Genomic DNA, 15,325 nt, shown 5'->3' with positions numbered 1-15,325 from the left:
GAACTGCCGACCTTCTGGTTCACAGTCCAGTACTGATCCTACAGGGTCCCACGAGGGGTCCTAATATGCATATATACATATAATAATAAGTCCTGGTGTGGTGCTACAGGGTAATACACTGGACCAAAACGTAGGCTTCAACTGCAAGGTCAGTCAGCAGTTCAAACCCACCATCTGCTCCTTGGAAACCCTATATAGGGTCATTATGAGTCAGAACCAACTCAACGGCACTTCATAACAAGAACATGTAATGAAACAGGTGCCGTGTCAACATTCCTCACAATGTATACTTCAATGGTATCAATTATACTTTTGTTCACCCAGAGCCCTGATGGCTCTGTGGGTTAGACATTGGGTTGCTTACCACAAGGTTGGCGGTTCAAACCCACCAGGCACTCTAGGTGACAAAGATGAGACTGTCTGTTCCTACAGAAATGTCCAACCCTGGACACCCTAAGAAGCAGTCCTACACTGTCCATAGTTGAGTCATCGGTGTTGTTAGGTGCTATCGAGTTGGTGCCGACTCATAGTGACCTTATGCACAACAGAACGAAACACGGCCCAGTTGTGTACTGAACTCACAACTGTTGCTATGCTTGAGCCCATTGCGGCTGCCTGTGTACAAATCCATGTTGTTGAGGGTCTTCCTCTTTCTCACTGACCCTCCACTTTACCAAGCATGATGTCCTTCTCCAGGGACTGGTCCCTCCAAATAATATGTCCAGAAGTATGAGAGACAAAGTCTGGCCATTCTGGCTGCTAAGGAGCATTTTGGCTATACTTCTTCCAACACAGATTTGTTTGTTCTTGTGGCAGTCCATGGTACTTGCAACATTCTTCTCCAACACAGTAACTCAAATGCATCAATTCTATAGTCTTCCTTGAAAATGCCATGGTTTGGGTCAGGGTCAGGTGGACTTTGTCCTCAAACTGACATCTCTGCTCGTGAACACTTTAAAGAGGTCTTCTGCTGCTGATTTACCTGATGCAATATGTCCTTTTAGTTCTTGACTGCTGTTTCCATGAATGTTGATGATTGATGCAAGCAAAATGAAGTCTTTAGCAGCTTCAATCTTTACTCCATGATCTTAATTTTATGTTTGGTCCAGTGATGAGGAATTTTGTTTTCTTTCCATTGAGGTGAAACCCATACTGAAGGCTGTAGTCTTCGATCTTCACCAGTAAGTATTTTAAGTCCTCTTCGCTTCAGCAAGCAAGGTTGTATCATCTGTATATCGCAGATTGTTGATGAGTTTTCCTCCAATCCTGATGCCATGTTCTTCTTCATACAATACACCTTCTTGGATTTTTTGTTCAGCCTACAGATTGCATAAATATAGTGAAACAATGCAATCCTGACACATACCTTTCTTGATTTTAAACTATTCAGTGTCCTCTTGTTCTATTGTATGTGTGTGTGAACAACTGCCTCTTAGGCTGTGTACACATTCCTCATGAGCACAATCAAATGTTCCAGAATACTCATTCTCCACAATGTTGTCCACAGTCAAAAGTGTTAGCGTAGTTAATAAAGCACAGGTAAATATCTTTCTGGTATTCTCTGCCTTCAGCCAATATCTTGCCCTATAGGGTCTGCTATAGATTGCATGGTGTATGTGTCACTCGGCGGGGTCATTATTCTCAATGGTTTATCAGTTACGAAATGATTCCCCATGTGACCCGATGGAATAAACCAATGAGAGGATTAAGGGGTTACTATGGAGCTCTGGTAGCGTAGTGGTTACGAATTGGGCTGTGAACCTCAGGGTCAGCAGTTCAAAACTACCAGCTGTTCCGTGGGAGAAAGATGGGGCTTTCTGCTCCCGTAAAGATTTACAGCCTTGGAAACCCTGTACAGGGTCGCTATGAGTTGGAACCGACTACACAGCACATAACAACAACAACATGAGTCAGAGCTGACTCAATAGCACTTAACAATAGCAACAAAACTATCCCCTTGGGGAGCGCAGTGGCTCAGTATGATAAGCATTGGACTGTAAACCATAAGATCTTCCATCAAATCCACCAGCTGTTCCTCGAGAAAAGATGAGGCTTTCTGCTGTCTCAAAGATTACAGGGTCACTATCAGTCCTGGTGTGGTGCTGTGGACAAACGCGTCAGGCTGCAAAGTTGTTTGAGCTGTAAGGTTGGTGGTTCAAGCTCACCAACTACTCCTTGGAAACCCCTACATAGGGTCGCTATGAGTCGGAATTGACTCGACGGCACTTAACAACAACAACATCAGTGAGAAACGACCAGTCGGCATTTAACACCACCACCTCCCTTGGAGTCCTAGTGTGGTTACTGTAGGACAAGCACTGGGCTGCTAACCACAAGGTCAGCCATTCAAACCCACGAGTAGCTCCTCGCAAACCCTATACAGAGTCGGTATGAGTCAAAACTGACTCAACAGCACTTAACAACAACAACAACACAATGCCCTTAATGTCATCACCGCCTGATCCACTGTAAGGGAGTTCCCAGGGGCTTTGGTCTGCAACACATTTTATCTTACAAGAAACTGAGAAAGAGGAATGAGCAGAGCCCCAGTGTGGTACCGTAGGGTAAGCACTGGACCTGTAGTCATGAGGTCAGAGGTTCAAACCCACCAGTCACTCTCGGAAACCCTACACAGGGTTGGGATGAGTCAGAACTGACTGGACAGCACTTAGGAACAATTACTAGTGCGAAAGAAGAGCTGGAATGGAATCAATCATTAGGACGTGGGCTCCTGGCACGATGACGCTCCCAGATCCAGGGGAAGATGAATGCTATGGCACATGGGGCTCTCCAAGAAATGCTGAGCCCACGGAGACAGGCAGACTTCCCCCAGAGCCTGCACTCTGAATTCCGACTTGGAGCACCCTAAGCTGAGAGGATCAATGTGTTTGTTATGACCACTCACTTGTGGGATTCCTGTTATAGCAGCACCAGGAGACTAAGAAGAGACCTGGGGGTGGGGGGCACTGTAGGATAAGCACTAGACCACAAGATCCACTTGAACTGAAAGTTCGGTGGTTCGAACTCACCAACTGCTCCTCGGAAACACTATGCAGGGTCGCTATGATTCAGAACCAACTCAAAGGCACTTAGCAACACCCACAGGAACTAAGACACGGTTTCTATGATTCAGAATCAGCTGAGTGGCAATGAGCTTGGCTTGTTCGGAGTGCCGTCCATCCCTCACCCTTGTCCATTTTCACAATTACCCAGTGCCCTTAGCAGAATCTCAGTGTTCCTTGAGCAGGCAGGTCCCCCTCCCGTCCCTGCTTGTTATTACCACACGAACACTCAGATCCAAGTCCCTGAGACACATTTATCCAACTGGGTCCTTGTCTTCCTAAGGACAAACCCCATTTAGCCTGGCAGGCTTTTAAATCCATCCTTTGTGGAGTGCCTCCTGTGCCCACCTTGGGGGTGAGCACTTCACATCCCCAAGTTTAGCACAGGTACCAGCAACTCCCTGTCCACAGACACTTGGCCCCAAATGCTTCCACGTGCCACCCTGTCCTGAGACATTCATTCTGTCCTTTCCCCATTTTACACATGGCCATATCAAGGCTTGGAGAAGTTAAAACAGTGGGTTATGAATTGGGCCGCTAACCACAAAGTCAGCAGTTCAGATCCACCAGTAGTTCTTCGGGAGAAAGATGACACTTTCTGCTCCCGTCAGGATGTATAGCCTGAGGAACCTTATACAGCAAACATTCAGTAGCGAATCCTGTTCCAACCACATTCACTGGATTTGGAGCTGCCTCGCTGGCTTCCAGCAGAGGGGCCGTTTCTATTTTCCTTGAAGGCTAAGTTTCTCAGCACATGTTTTCATGTGCTGAGACCACCTGATGAGCATGTCGGGCCACATGGGAGCAAGCCCAAAACAGACTGAGAGCGGAAGACCAGAAGCAGAATCAGGCAGCCATGTGTTAGCCACACTTGGCTTCTCCCTGCTGGGCCAGCGCCTGGCCAGCAGAGCTTCCCTCAGGACCCGGTGACCTCTGGAGTTCCTGGGGTTCCCCGGGCAGAGCTGGCAGAGCCAGCAGATCCTTACAGGGGCTGTGAATGCTGAGGGGTTCTTCGGACCTCAGACACATGGGTGGTTGGGAGGAAAGGGCCAGAGAAGGAACCACAGGGGCCCACCCCTTCCTGGGCACAGGCAGCCCAGAAATGGGGCAGTAAGCTTCCCTAGCCCTCCCTGCCAGTGCTGAAGGGACCCTGGGGGAGGCTGAGGCTGAGGTCCGGGCCCTGAATGTTGAAAGGGGGTGTGCCTGTGCACACTCCCTTCCCCAAGTCCCACCCTACCGGTCCAGAGGGTGACTCCTGACTAGCTCCACTCAGAGACAGCCAGCTGCACAGTCAATGGTTCAAGCCCACCAGACAGACAGAAACTGTCTACTCCCATAGGAATTAGAGTCTAGGAAACCCTATGGAGCAATACCATTGTGTCCTATGCCCGCACAGTGAGTCGGAGGTGACTTGATGGCATATGGCAGAGCGGAGTGAGGTTAGAGCTGGATCCGGTTAGAGCCTGAGGTTAGAGCCTCAGGAGACATGAAGCCAGCCGGACGTGGTCTATGGAATGAGGGTGCTCCTCTGTCATCCTGTCAACCCTACCCACCCCCCCATCAGCCTTCTATAGGGGCAACCTGTGGGGATGCTGAAGAGAGAAGGACACCACGAGCCAGCTGTGTGGACACCCAAACATCCCAGCGGGGACGCCTCCTTCTTTCCAACCACCCCCTAGCCCCTTCCCCAGGGAGCTGGAGGCAACCTGGAAACAGCTTCCCGGGGAGAGCGTGTGAGACGTTGGGAACACCAGAGTAGAGAACACTGGGCGTGAGTGCTGGATAGAACCAATGCCCCCACTCTCCGCATGACCCTACCACTCCTCACTTTCCTGAGGTGCCCACCCCAATCTAGATTGCACCTGGGGGTACGCGGTAGCGACAGAGCTGAGGCAGCTTCCACTCAGTGCTGAGCGCGCTGCGCAGATACCAGCTCTGCGCGGTGTGCAGAGGAGCCCAGGAGGGCGCGGGCGTGAAAACTGCGGGTGCACGCGGTAGGGTGTGCGCGGAGGGGTGTGCGCGGGCGAGGGTGCGCGGAGGGGTGTGCGCGCAGAGCGCGAGGGAGGAGCGGGAGCCGAGAGCTAGGAGAGAGCCTGCGGACAGGAGGAGCCGTGCGCGCCCGGCGCCAGGCTTGCGCTCCGCTCCGCGCCACAAGCTCCTTGAGCAGCCTCCGCGGGGCAGGAGCTCTCGGTGAAGAACCGCGCGGCAGCTGGGAACCTGAGGAACCGCGAAGTCTGAAGAGCAGAGGGAGCCAGGAGTCCCGAGCCCGGGTGAGCGCCAGTCTAGACAACTCCTGGGGTGGCAGGGGCTGACTCAGGCGCTTCCCAGCTGGACGGCATCCGGAACCCTTCCATTATCTTCCCCCTCTCCTGCCCCCCCGCCTTGAGACGCGCCCACCCTCGCCAAATGCCCACCATGCACCTCAATGGCTCGGTGCCCGGACTACCCGGCGCGCCCGGCTCTGGCTCATTCGCTCTGTCACCGTCGGGGCTGGAGGCTGCGCTCCTGGCCCTGAGCTCCCAGAACAGCTCTGGCAACGCGACGGAGCACGTCTTGGCGGCGCCCAGCAGCGACCTGGATGTGAACACAGACATTTACTCCAAGGTGCTGGTGACGGTCGTGTACCTGGTTCTTTTCGTAGTAGGCACGGTGGGCAACTCCGTGACGGCGTTTACGCTGGCGCGCAAGAAGTCTCTGCAGAACCTACAGAGCACGGTGCACTACCACCTGGGCAGCCTGGCGCTGTCCGACCTGCTCATCCTGCTGCTTGCCATGCCTGTGGAGTTGTACAACTTCATCTGGGTGCACCACCCCTGGGCCTTCGGCGATGCCGTGTGCCGCGGCTACTACTTCCTGCGAGATGCCTGCACCTACGCCACGGCCCTCAACGTGGCCAGCCTGAGCGTGGAGCGCTACCTGGCCATCTGCCACCCCTTCAAGGCCAAGACTCTCATGTCCCGCAGCCGCACCAAGAAGCTCATCAGCGCAGTCTGGCTAGCCTCGGGTCTGCTGGCCGTGCCCATGGTTTTTGCCATGGGTCAGCAGAACCGCAGCGCCGACGGCCAGCACCCCGGAGGCCTGGTGTGCACCACCGTGGTGGACACCGCCACTGTGAAGGTCGTCATCCAGGTGAGCGGCCTGGGAAGGGGATGGGTCCCGGCAGCACCAGGGTGGGGGTTCCTGTGGGTGCTCAGCGCTTCCTTTACCCTCACCCCAGGTCTAAGTGTTAGGGTGCCCTGGGAGTTGGAAATGTGTCCTGAGGAAATTTCACTCCTGGGCACCCTGGAAGGGGAGCAGGGTGTGAGGTACAGACTTCCAGGATCCAGCCCCCTTTTCCTACCTTTCACGCCACACCTGCTGGGTCCCCATGTCCCCTCTTCACCTCCTTCTGCCTGAGGGGGCAGTTGCTGGAGGTGGGGGATCCTAACCCAGCTTCAGGTATCCCCAGAGTCCCTGCAAGCAGACAAAAGTGCTTCATCTGGGCCCCTGCCACCCCTTTCATCAGTTTCTCAAAGGCTTCTGCCCAAAGCTTAGCCCCCACCTGCTACAGCTAAGCCTCCCAGCAGCCCCCACCTGCTGCATCCTAACAGCTCCTGGCTGGCTCCATGGCTCCCGAAGCCTCAATTTCCCCACTTGTAAAGTGAGGTGATCATATACACTTGTAAAGTGAGTTGCCTCAGCAGGGTATCTGTGAAGTGGGAAGTGGCACAGAGAAGGCACCCAAGGTCCTGTCGTTGCTGATGACATGAGGGTTGGGAAGATTGGAAGTGGTTTGTGGAGGTGGAGGAACTGAGGGACGAGGGGCCTTTGAAGGCCTGAGCACAGCAGCCCAGCAGCCCAGTAGGGAGCCCTCCCTGGGGCCCCTGAGACAGCCGTGCGTGGGAGTTAGGCAGAGCCACCTGATGCTGGGGTGGGGACCGGGTGACCATAAGAGGAAGTCAGGGCAGAATCGTGGTCCGGAGATATAGGTGGCTGTAGGTGACCATGAAGGCATGGGGCTTTCACCCCAGGGTGGGCTAAGGGAGGCAAAGAGAAAGGGCCGGGCTCCAGGCCACGGCAGCCTCTGATGGGAAGAATTTCGGCTATTTCCTGGGAGCCCAAGGGCCAGAGAGACTGATGTGGTGGAGATGGCAGAGCCAGGGCCAGAGCTGGTGTCCACATGCCAATTCCCAGGCTATGCTGGACACCAAGGACCGAGGGGCTCTGGTACACCCCCGGGCCTCACTTAGGGGCGGTGGCTCCAGGATCCTCTGTGAGGAGAGGTCTCTTCCCTGCAGCAGAAGGGTGGCACAGAGCAGTTCTCCAGGAGGGCACAGTCTGCCGAGTGCCTTCCTTCCCTGCTCTGGTCTTCAGTGGACTTGCCCTGGGGGCCTCCCACACCATGTTGGAGGGATGGGGAGGGTCAGCAGCCACTCCTAATCCTGTCTACACACCCTGCTCCCATGGGCTCTGTAGGCAGGCTATCTCTTTGTCATTGTCCTACCCAGGGGGATGGACACACAGTTCTGTTCGGACCCAGACTCGGTCAGCCGCGTCCTGTGCCTTGAGCTGTGACCCCAGGATGATTGAAGGGCATCTTGGTCACGCAGTCACTTGCTGAGTGTAGCCCTGGCAGAGCCACGCCTGCCCACCTCAAGATCTCCTTGCTGTTGCTAAGCGTCGTCAAGTCGGTTGCAACTGTTAGTGACTCTGTATAAGGTTTCTGGGGAGCAATTGGTGGGTTTGAACTGCTGACCTTGTGGTCAGCAGTCCTACAACACCACACTAGGACTCCTTACCACCCTCAAAAATCAGCTTCAGAAAGTCCACCTGAACCCAACAACCTTTCAAGCAAACAGCAATTGGTTCTTACTCACCACACAGGACAAAAGAAAACGCAGCTGTGATAAGCTGGGGTCACAAAAGGGCAGAAAGTATCTCTGGAAAACATGGGTCTTCCTCCCCTCCTGTCCATCTAAGTCCCTGACTGAGTCTCCTCCTTCAAGGCCAAGTAGGTTTGCCTGTGAAGAGTTAGCTTAGGGCTTAGGAGTGGTCCAGAGCGACTACTGGTCAAGGAGGGGCCAGGACCTAATAGGGTTCGCAATGCCTGACTCCCTGAGCTCAGAGAGCGCATCCTTACAGGACCACCGTGACCACACCCTGGGAGGATTTCCCAGGAGAACAGCTGTCCCCACGTGGGCTTTGGGCCATGGAGATAGGACATGCCCCCACTGGGTTTAAATGGTTTGTCTCACTGAGGAGAGGCTGCACACCCTAGTCTACTGTCTTCCCTTTCATTGTTGATGCTTGGGGGTTGTCAAGGCATCGGTCAATCAAAATGTTCCCTCTTTCCAAACCTCTGTCCCTCCCCCCAGGTGTCTCCTCTGAGGCCTGTCAGACCCCACATCTGTGAGATCCATGTTGAGCACTTGCACGCAGCAGTCGTGTTTAGAAGTGAGGTGGTTTGGTGATAACATTTCTGAACAACTTTAGATAAATCATTGTTTAAAGTAACTGGGTGTTTTCTGGGTGGCCCCGGGAGTGTGTTAGACCAAGGGACAAGTGAGATCCCTCTCCAAGGTCCAACGCGGACCAGCATGAGCAGAGCAGGGCCTGTTGCTGCTCTGTGTCAGGTCCCTGTGGAGTGGACATCAAGTGGTGGCTGGCCTACTGGACTCAAGCTGCCCCTGATACACTTGGCTCAGGGGTCCTGAAGGAAGCACTGGGGGAGCATACAGAAGGGCAGCAGCCATCTCTAATTCACCTTCAGAAAGCTCTGACCACCCCTGGGCTACAACCATGTGACTTAGATGGGTGCCTGACTTTAGAGCTGATGGAATTCACCACCCAAGGGAGAGACCCTTGATCCAATCACAAGGAACACAGGTTGTCCCTGAAAGTGGGGGGCTCTCTACAGAACAGCCTGCACCCCAACACATCAGAGTCGGGCAAGGTAGAGAAAGATTGAGTAGCTGCTCTGTGTTCAGTGGGAGGAAGAGAAGTATAGAGGTGCCGTGTGACCCAGCAACCCCTCCCCCCATGTGTGTGCCCCAAATAACTGAAGGCAAAGACCTGAGCAAGCATGTGAATACAATGGGTGCTCTCAGCATCTCTGCATAGTCACCATAGCCCAGTGCCCAGTAGCAGACACATGGATACAGAAAACGTGCTCTGTCCCTGACGGTAACACTCAGCAGTAAAGAGATGAAGCCCTAGTGCTTGCTAGGACATGGAGGAACCAAGCAAACAGTCTGCCGAGTTAAAGAGCCCAGACAGAAGAGTTCACATGTTGTAAGATCCCACTTCAGTGGAATATCTAGAGTAGGCAACATAATAGGAGCCGACAGGGTGGAGTGATGACAGAGGGGCACCCGTGCACTTTTGGGGAGACAGAAATGCCCCATCTTGGTTAATGGTGGATTTCTGTGTATGAGTTCTTTTTCCGGAAATGTTTTCAAATGAATAGACGTGGGAAGTTCTCATATTTCTCTCACACAAAGACCACCTGGGAACAGTGAGGTCCCCTCTTGTGAGGTCTTTGTGAGTCTCATGGTGTCACGAAGGGCTCAGTAACCTTAAAGGACCCCAAGCTCCAAAGATGACTAGTTCTGCTATGCAGACAACTGCCCTGTCACCAGCTGAGTGCTGTGTAGATGCTGTGGAATGTCAGCTGGGCACGGGGCAGGCAGAAAGGGACAGCGGTTTTGTCTCACAGTGCCAGGAGGAGGGTGTGACTGGGGCCCCAGCTGTAGGGTCTACCAGCTCAGGGATTTCCACTCTTCCAGCAATGCCCGGCATTCAACCTTCCATTGCTGGTGACCAGCAAGGAGTGGCTGGTCAACCCAGCCCAAACCTCCCGAGGCATCTCTTGAAAGCATAGCCTGTGAGAAGGACCATCCAGGCTCCTCAGCATTGAGTGAGGATTGAGAATGCCCACCCCACACTTCCCCTGCCCCGTTGCTCCCCACCAGTACTGGCCAGGAGGGACCACCTGCACAGTGACCCTGGTAGGCCCAGTGCCAAGGAGAAAGGAAGGTGGGCCACCCAGCAGGGGTTGTGGACCAAACCGCCCCCTGCTGCCTGCTCCCCATCAGCCTGTGTTTCTGGAGGGAGGATGTCCATCATCAATAGAGTTTTGGCTGGATGCCAGTGGGGGACGCCTCGTCAATACAGTGCTGCCTGCTGGGGTGAGGAAGAAAGGCAGTAATTGAGAGAGAGGCCCTGGGGTGCACAGCATGCCACTGGGGGTTCTCTCCAGTGTAGGTACAGAGTTCATACCCAGACTCAAGCCCAGCCTCTCCACTGGCTCGCAGCCTGGCCTTGGGTAAACAACTCCATCTCTCTGTGTCTGTTTCCTCATCGTACAAGTGGCCTTCTGAGTTAGTGCCATAGAACCTTCCTGAGTCAGTATCCAGAGCCCAGGATTCATGTTGCTAGCACCGACAGCAGCTGTACAGCAGCCTTTGAGGAGAAGTTGGGGGTCCCCTCTGTTGTGCTGTTTTACAACACTTGAGCTATCCACGCATACACATTGGTCCAGGACCGGGGGATCTCATGCACTGCAGAGTCCTGGGGAGATGACTCAGTGCCCAAGTGTTGTTCCCACATCCATCGTCTGGAACCCTCAGTGCTGGTCAGCTCAGTCCACCTTTTATAGACCAGAGGCTGAGCTGCTCTGACATCTAGGTTTGATGAAATGAGTTCTTTTCTACAACCTTTTGCATTGGTTCTTTGGAAAAACAATTTCAGAGATGTCTCCCTTAAACCCTGGGTTCCTACCCCAGAGGATTTGTTACTTTTGTCCAGTGTGATTGATATTTCCAGGGTAAACTGTAAACAACTTGTGGTTTGATCATTTTTATCTAGCCCTGGATTGCAGTCTGCCCTGTGATTAACATGCACCTTGCAGAGGTTTGTCAATAAGCTATTTAAATGAAGTGAATTGTCAAATTAAGTGTCTTTGGTCTACTAAGAGGGGATCAGGCAGTTTTTGATCCTGGAGGGAAGGCCATGCCTTGAGGAGCTCACATCCAGCAAAAGACAGAAAACAAGCAAACTATGTAATGTACAAATGATAGTAACCAATGCACTGGGGAGATAGAGAAGGGAGGGGAAGTGACATCAAGGTCTTTGGGTCTTGACCCTGAAGAAGCAAGCATGCAGACGTCTGGGGACCAAGATTCCTGGTGGGAGTAATGGCTCATGCAGTGGCCATGGGGCAGCATGTGCCGGGTGTTTGGAGTCAGTGAGAAGGTCTGTGTGGCCAGAGGGGCTGGACAAGAAAGAACAGGGCTGGACACGCAGCACCTTGAGATCTTGCTGTGACTTTTTTTCTGGGAACCATGAGTAGCACGGGAGAGTATGAGCAGAGCATTAAGTACCTGCGTTTATAGGCATCCTCCTGGGCTGCTACGATGGGAACTGTTTTGAGGGTGAAGAGAATAGTCAGGAAGTGCTGGAGTATTCCATTCAACAGAACAAGATCACCTACATGGGGAACTGGTTCATGGAGGCAGGCGTGAGAAGTGATTGGAGCCTACGGTCCTGGGTCCTTTTTCAAATCCTATACAGTAGAGTTCACCTCTCTAGTTAACATGTGAGTTTTAACAAAGATGTAAAGTCCTATAGCCACCCTGGCAAACAATGGAAGGAATGCCTGTGTGTTGCTTCAGCCTCTTGCATGTACCAATCTGTTCTCCCTCCCAAGAGTCTTGCCTTTTTCAGAATGGTGGTTATGTGGAGCCATATGGGATGCATCTTTGAGTCTGGCTTCCTTCACTGGCGTTATGCATTGGAGAATCATCCCTGCTGCTGAGTTCATTCTGTTGTTATGGGGTAGAATTCTGTTGTGGGTGCAGCTCCAGGTGTTAGCCACTCACCCATAGAATTACACTTGGATTCTTTCCAACTTGGGATGATTGTGAATAAAGCTGCTACTGATATTCACGTGTGGTATTTTGTGTGAACCTAAGTTTTCATATCTGTCAGGTGAGTACTTAGGAGTCAGAAACCTGGGTCATAGAAGAAGCGGAAACAAAAACATGAAGAAAGCAAACATCCTCACCACTAAACCTATCAGCAACTTCATGATACCAAAACAAAAACAAAAAACCACCGTTTACCATCAAGTCCACTGATTCCGAATCATAGCAACCTTCGTAGTTTCTGAGACAGCAGACAGCCTCATCTTCCTTCTACAAGGAGGCTGATGGGTTTAAACTATTGATCTTACAGTTAGTCATCCAGCACTTACCCCATTGCACCACCAGAGGTTCTTTAAACATCATATTAAACGGAGAAAGGATTGAAGTTGCCAAGGGCTTCATCTCACTTGAATCTACCATCAACACCCCTGGAAACAGAAGTCAAAAAATCCAATAACACTGCACTGGGCAAGTCTGCCATTGTTGTTGTTGTCAGGTGCCATCGAGTCGGAATCGACTCATAGCGACCCCATGCACAGCAGAACGAAACAATGTCCGATCCTGGGCCAACCTCACTACTGCTGCCACACTTGATGCCATCAATGATGTCACCTGGCTGATCCATCTCGTTGGGGGTCTTCCTCTTTTTCTCTGACCCTCCACCTTACCCAGCATGACATCCTTCTCCAGGGACTGTTCTCTCCGGACAATGTGTCCAAAGTATAAAAGACGAAGCTTAGCCATCTTGGCCTCCAAGGAGCACTCTGGTTGCACTTCTTCCAAAACAGATCTATTGGTTCTTTTGGCAGCCTGTGGCACTTTCAGTATTCTCCTCCAACACCACAACTCAAAGGTATCAAGTCTGCTGTAGAAGAGCTTTTTAAAGTGTAAATAAGGAAAAAAAAAAATGTCACTTTGAGGACTGAGATATGCCTGACCCAAGGGTATTTTCACTTGCCTGGTATGGCACTTTGGGGTAATGTGCTGGACCTCAAGGCCAGTTTGAACCCCAAGATCGGTGGTTCTAATTCACCATCCGCTCCTGGGAAACCCAATACAGGGTCGCTATGAGTTGCAACCAACTAGACAGCAACTTATGTATGCAGAAGCTGAACAACAAATAAGGAAGGCCAGAGCAAAATTGATACCTTTAAATTATGGTGTTGACAAAAAATACTGACTCTGCCCTCGACTGCCAGAAGAGGAAACAAATCTGTCTTGGAATGAGGACAGACAGAATACTCCTTGGAAGGGAGGTTGAAGAGATGTCTTTGCCTGTTGGGTTTACTATGAGGAGGGACAGGTCCCTGAAGAAAGGGAGGGGGGCCCTCAATGAGACAGACTGACGCAGTGGCCACAACAAGGGCCTGAGTACAAGAACAATTGTGAGGACAGCTCAGGGCCCAGGGGTGGCTGGGAGTCAGAAGCAACTCCATGGCACTTCACAACAGCAGCTACAGGTTTGTGCTGGTGTCTTATGTACGTTTCCCAAATAAGGTTGAGCATCTTTACATGGGCTTGTTGAACGTTTGTCTTCTTTGGTGAAGTGTCTGTTTGAATGGCTTCGTTTTTTAAATTGAGTTGTTAGTTTTCTGTTTGCTGAGTTTGGAGAGTTCTTGGTATATTCTGGTGGTTCTTTATATAGATAGCCTTTTGTCAGATATGTGGTTTTCAGATATTTTCTCCCCATTTGCAGCTGACCTTTTCATTCTCCTAATAGTGAATTTTGGAATCCTGGTGTGGCCCTGCGAGTCAATTCGCTATACTTGAAAGATCAGTTTGAACGGCAAGGTCAGCGGTTCAAGCTCACCAGCTGCTTCTCAGAAATCCTAGACAGGGTCACTATGCGTCGGAAGTGACTCGATGGCACTGAACAACAACAGTGAATTTTACACAGCAAACATTTCATTTTGAAGTAGGAGAGTTTATCTTTTTTTTTCCTTTTATGAATCTTGCTTTTAGGGTTGCTTCTAAGAACTCATTTCCTAACCCAAGGTCACAGAGACTTTCTCCTGAGTTTCCTTCGAAAAATGCTAAGAGTTTTATGTTTATATTTAGGTTTCGGATCCATTTTGAGTGAATTTGTCTAAGTGTGATATATGGATACTTTTTTTGCATCTAGAGTGCCAATTATTCCTGCACCATTTCTTCAAAAGACTCCACTGAATTTTCTTTGCATTTTGTCAAAAGCCAATTGGCTGGGTTTGAGTGGGTCTGTGTCTGGATTCTCAGGTGTCCCTTTCCTCTGTGGGTCTGTGTTTTCTCCGGGACCATGGTACCTTGATTTGTCTTGCAGGCAGGCTGTGCGATCAGCCGGCTTTGTTCTTTTTCAAAATTGTTTCACTATCCAAGTTCCTCTGCCTTTCACTTAGATTTAAGAATCGAATGATCCATACACACACGTGCTCCTGTTGGAATTTGATTGGGATAGTATTACTTAATAGATAAAATTTGGGAGACTTGATGCCTTAACCAATATTAAGTCTTATAACATGAGAAGATAATATCTCTCCTCCATTCCTTTAGACCTTTGATTTCTTTCAACAATAGAAGTTTCTAGCATACATACATGTCCTTACATATCACTATGAGTTGGAATCAACCAACAGCACTTAACAACAACAATAATAAACAGTTATTTCCTTGTATGGGTGCTTTTGTAAATAGTACCTTTTTCCTATTTCCAGTTGCTCTTGGCCTGTTGCTCTGTGTGCTGCCGAGTCGATTCCAACTCATAGCAACCCTGTATAAGGTTTTCCAAGGAGTGGCTGGTGATTTTGAACCACCAACTTTGTGGCTCAAACTGACCTTGCAGTCCAGTGCTTTATCCTACAGCACCACACCAGGACTCCTATTTCCAGTTGCTCTTGGCTAGTGCGTAGAAATGTGCCTGTATATTGTATACACTGTTTGTAGATTGATCTTGCATATAACGATCATCGATTCTCTTGTCAAGTTCTTCCGGAGCTTCCTTGTGGTGTTCTATAAGTCACATTGTCTGTGAACAGAGACACTTTTCTATCTTCCTTTCCAATATGCATACATTTCATTTCTTTTTCTAACACTGATGCCTTGACTGTGGCTCCCAGTACGATGTTGAACAGGAGGGATGGGAGCAGACATCTTACCTTGTTCCTGATCTCAGCATGGAGACTTTCCATCTGTCACAGTAAGTATGATGTTAGCTGTAGGCCTTTAGTAAAAGCCCTCTATCAGGTTAGCCAAAATCCCATCTATTCCTTTGTTGAAAGTGTTGAGTTTTGGTTTTGTTTTTAATGTTTTATTGTGAATTATGTGATAGTTTACATGGGAGAACATTAATTTTACATTCATCCTATCTTACATCGTTTCATTGCCATG

The 15,325-nt window shown here is 50.7% G+C and overlaps 1 protein-coding gene across 1 annotated transcript in view; it reads left to right on the top strand.

Moving 5' to 3' along the window:
- The first annotated feature begins 5,477 nt into the window (after window positions 1-5,477).
- Window positions 5,478-15,325, top strand: part of NTSR1 (neurotensin receptor 1 (high affinity)) — a 55,770-nt gene continuing 45,922 nt past the window's right edge. The window contains exon 1 of the mRNA XM_006873357.1: window positions 5,478-6,191. Within this exon, the coding sequence (XP_006873419.1) occupies window positions 5,478-6,191 (714 nt within the window). The remainder of the gene's footprint in view (window positions 6,192-15,325) is intronic.

This window comes from Chrysochloris asiatica, unplaced genomic scaffold (genome assembly GCF_000296735.1).
Source record: "Chrysochloris asiatica unplaced genomic scaffold, ChrAsi1.0 scaffold00238, whole genome shotgun sequence".
Classification (NCBI taxonomy): domain Eukaryota; kingdom Metazoa; phylum Chordata; class Mammalia; order Afrosoricida; family Chrysochloridae; genus Chrysochloris; species Chrysochloris asiatica.
This window is presented reverse-complemented; position numbering and strand designations above follow the sequence as displayed.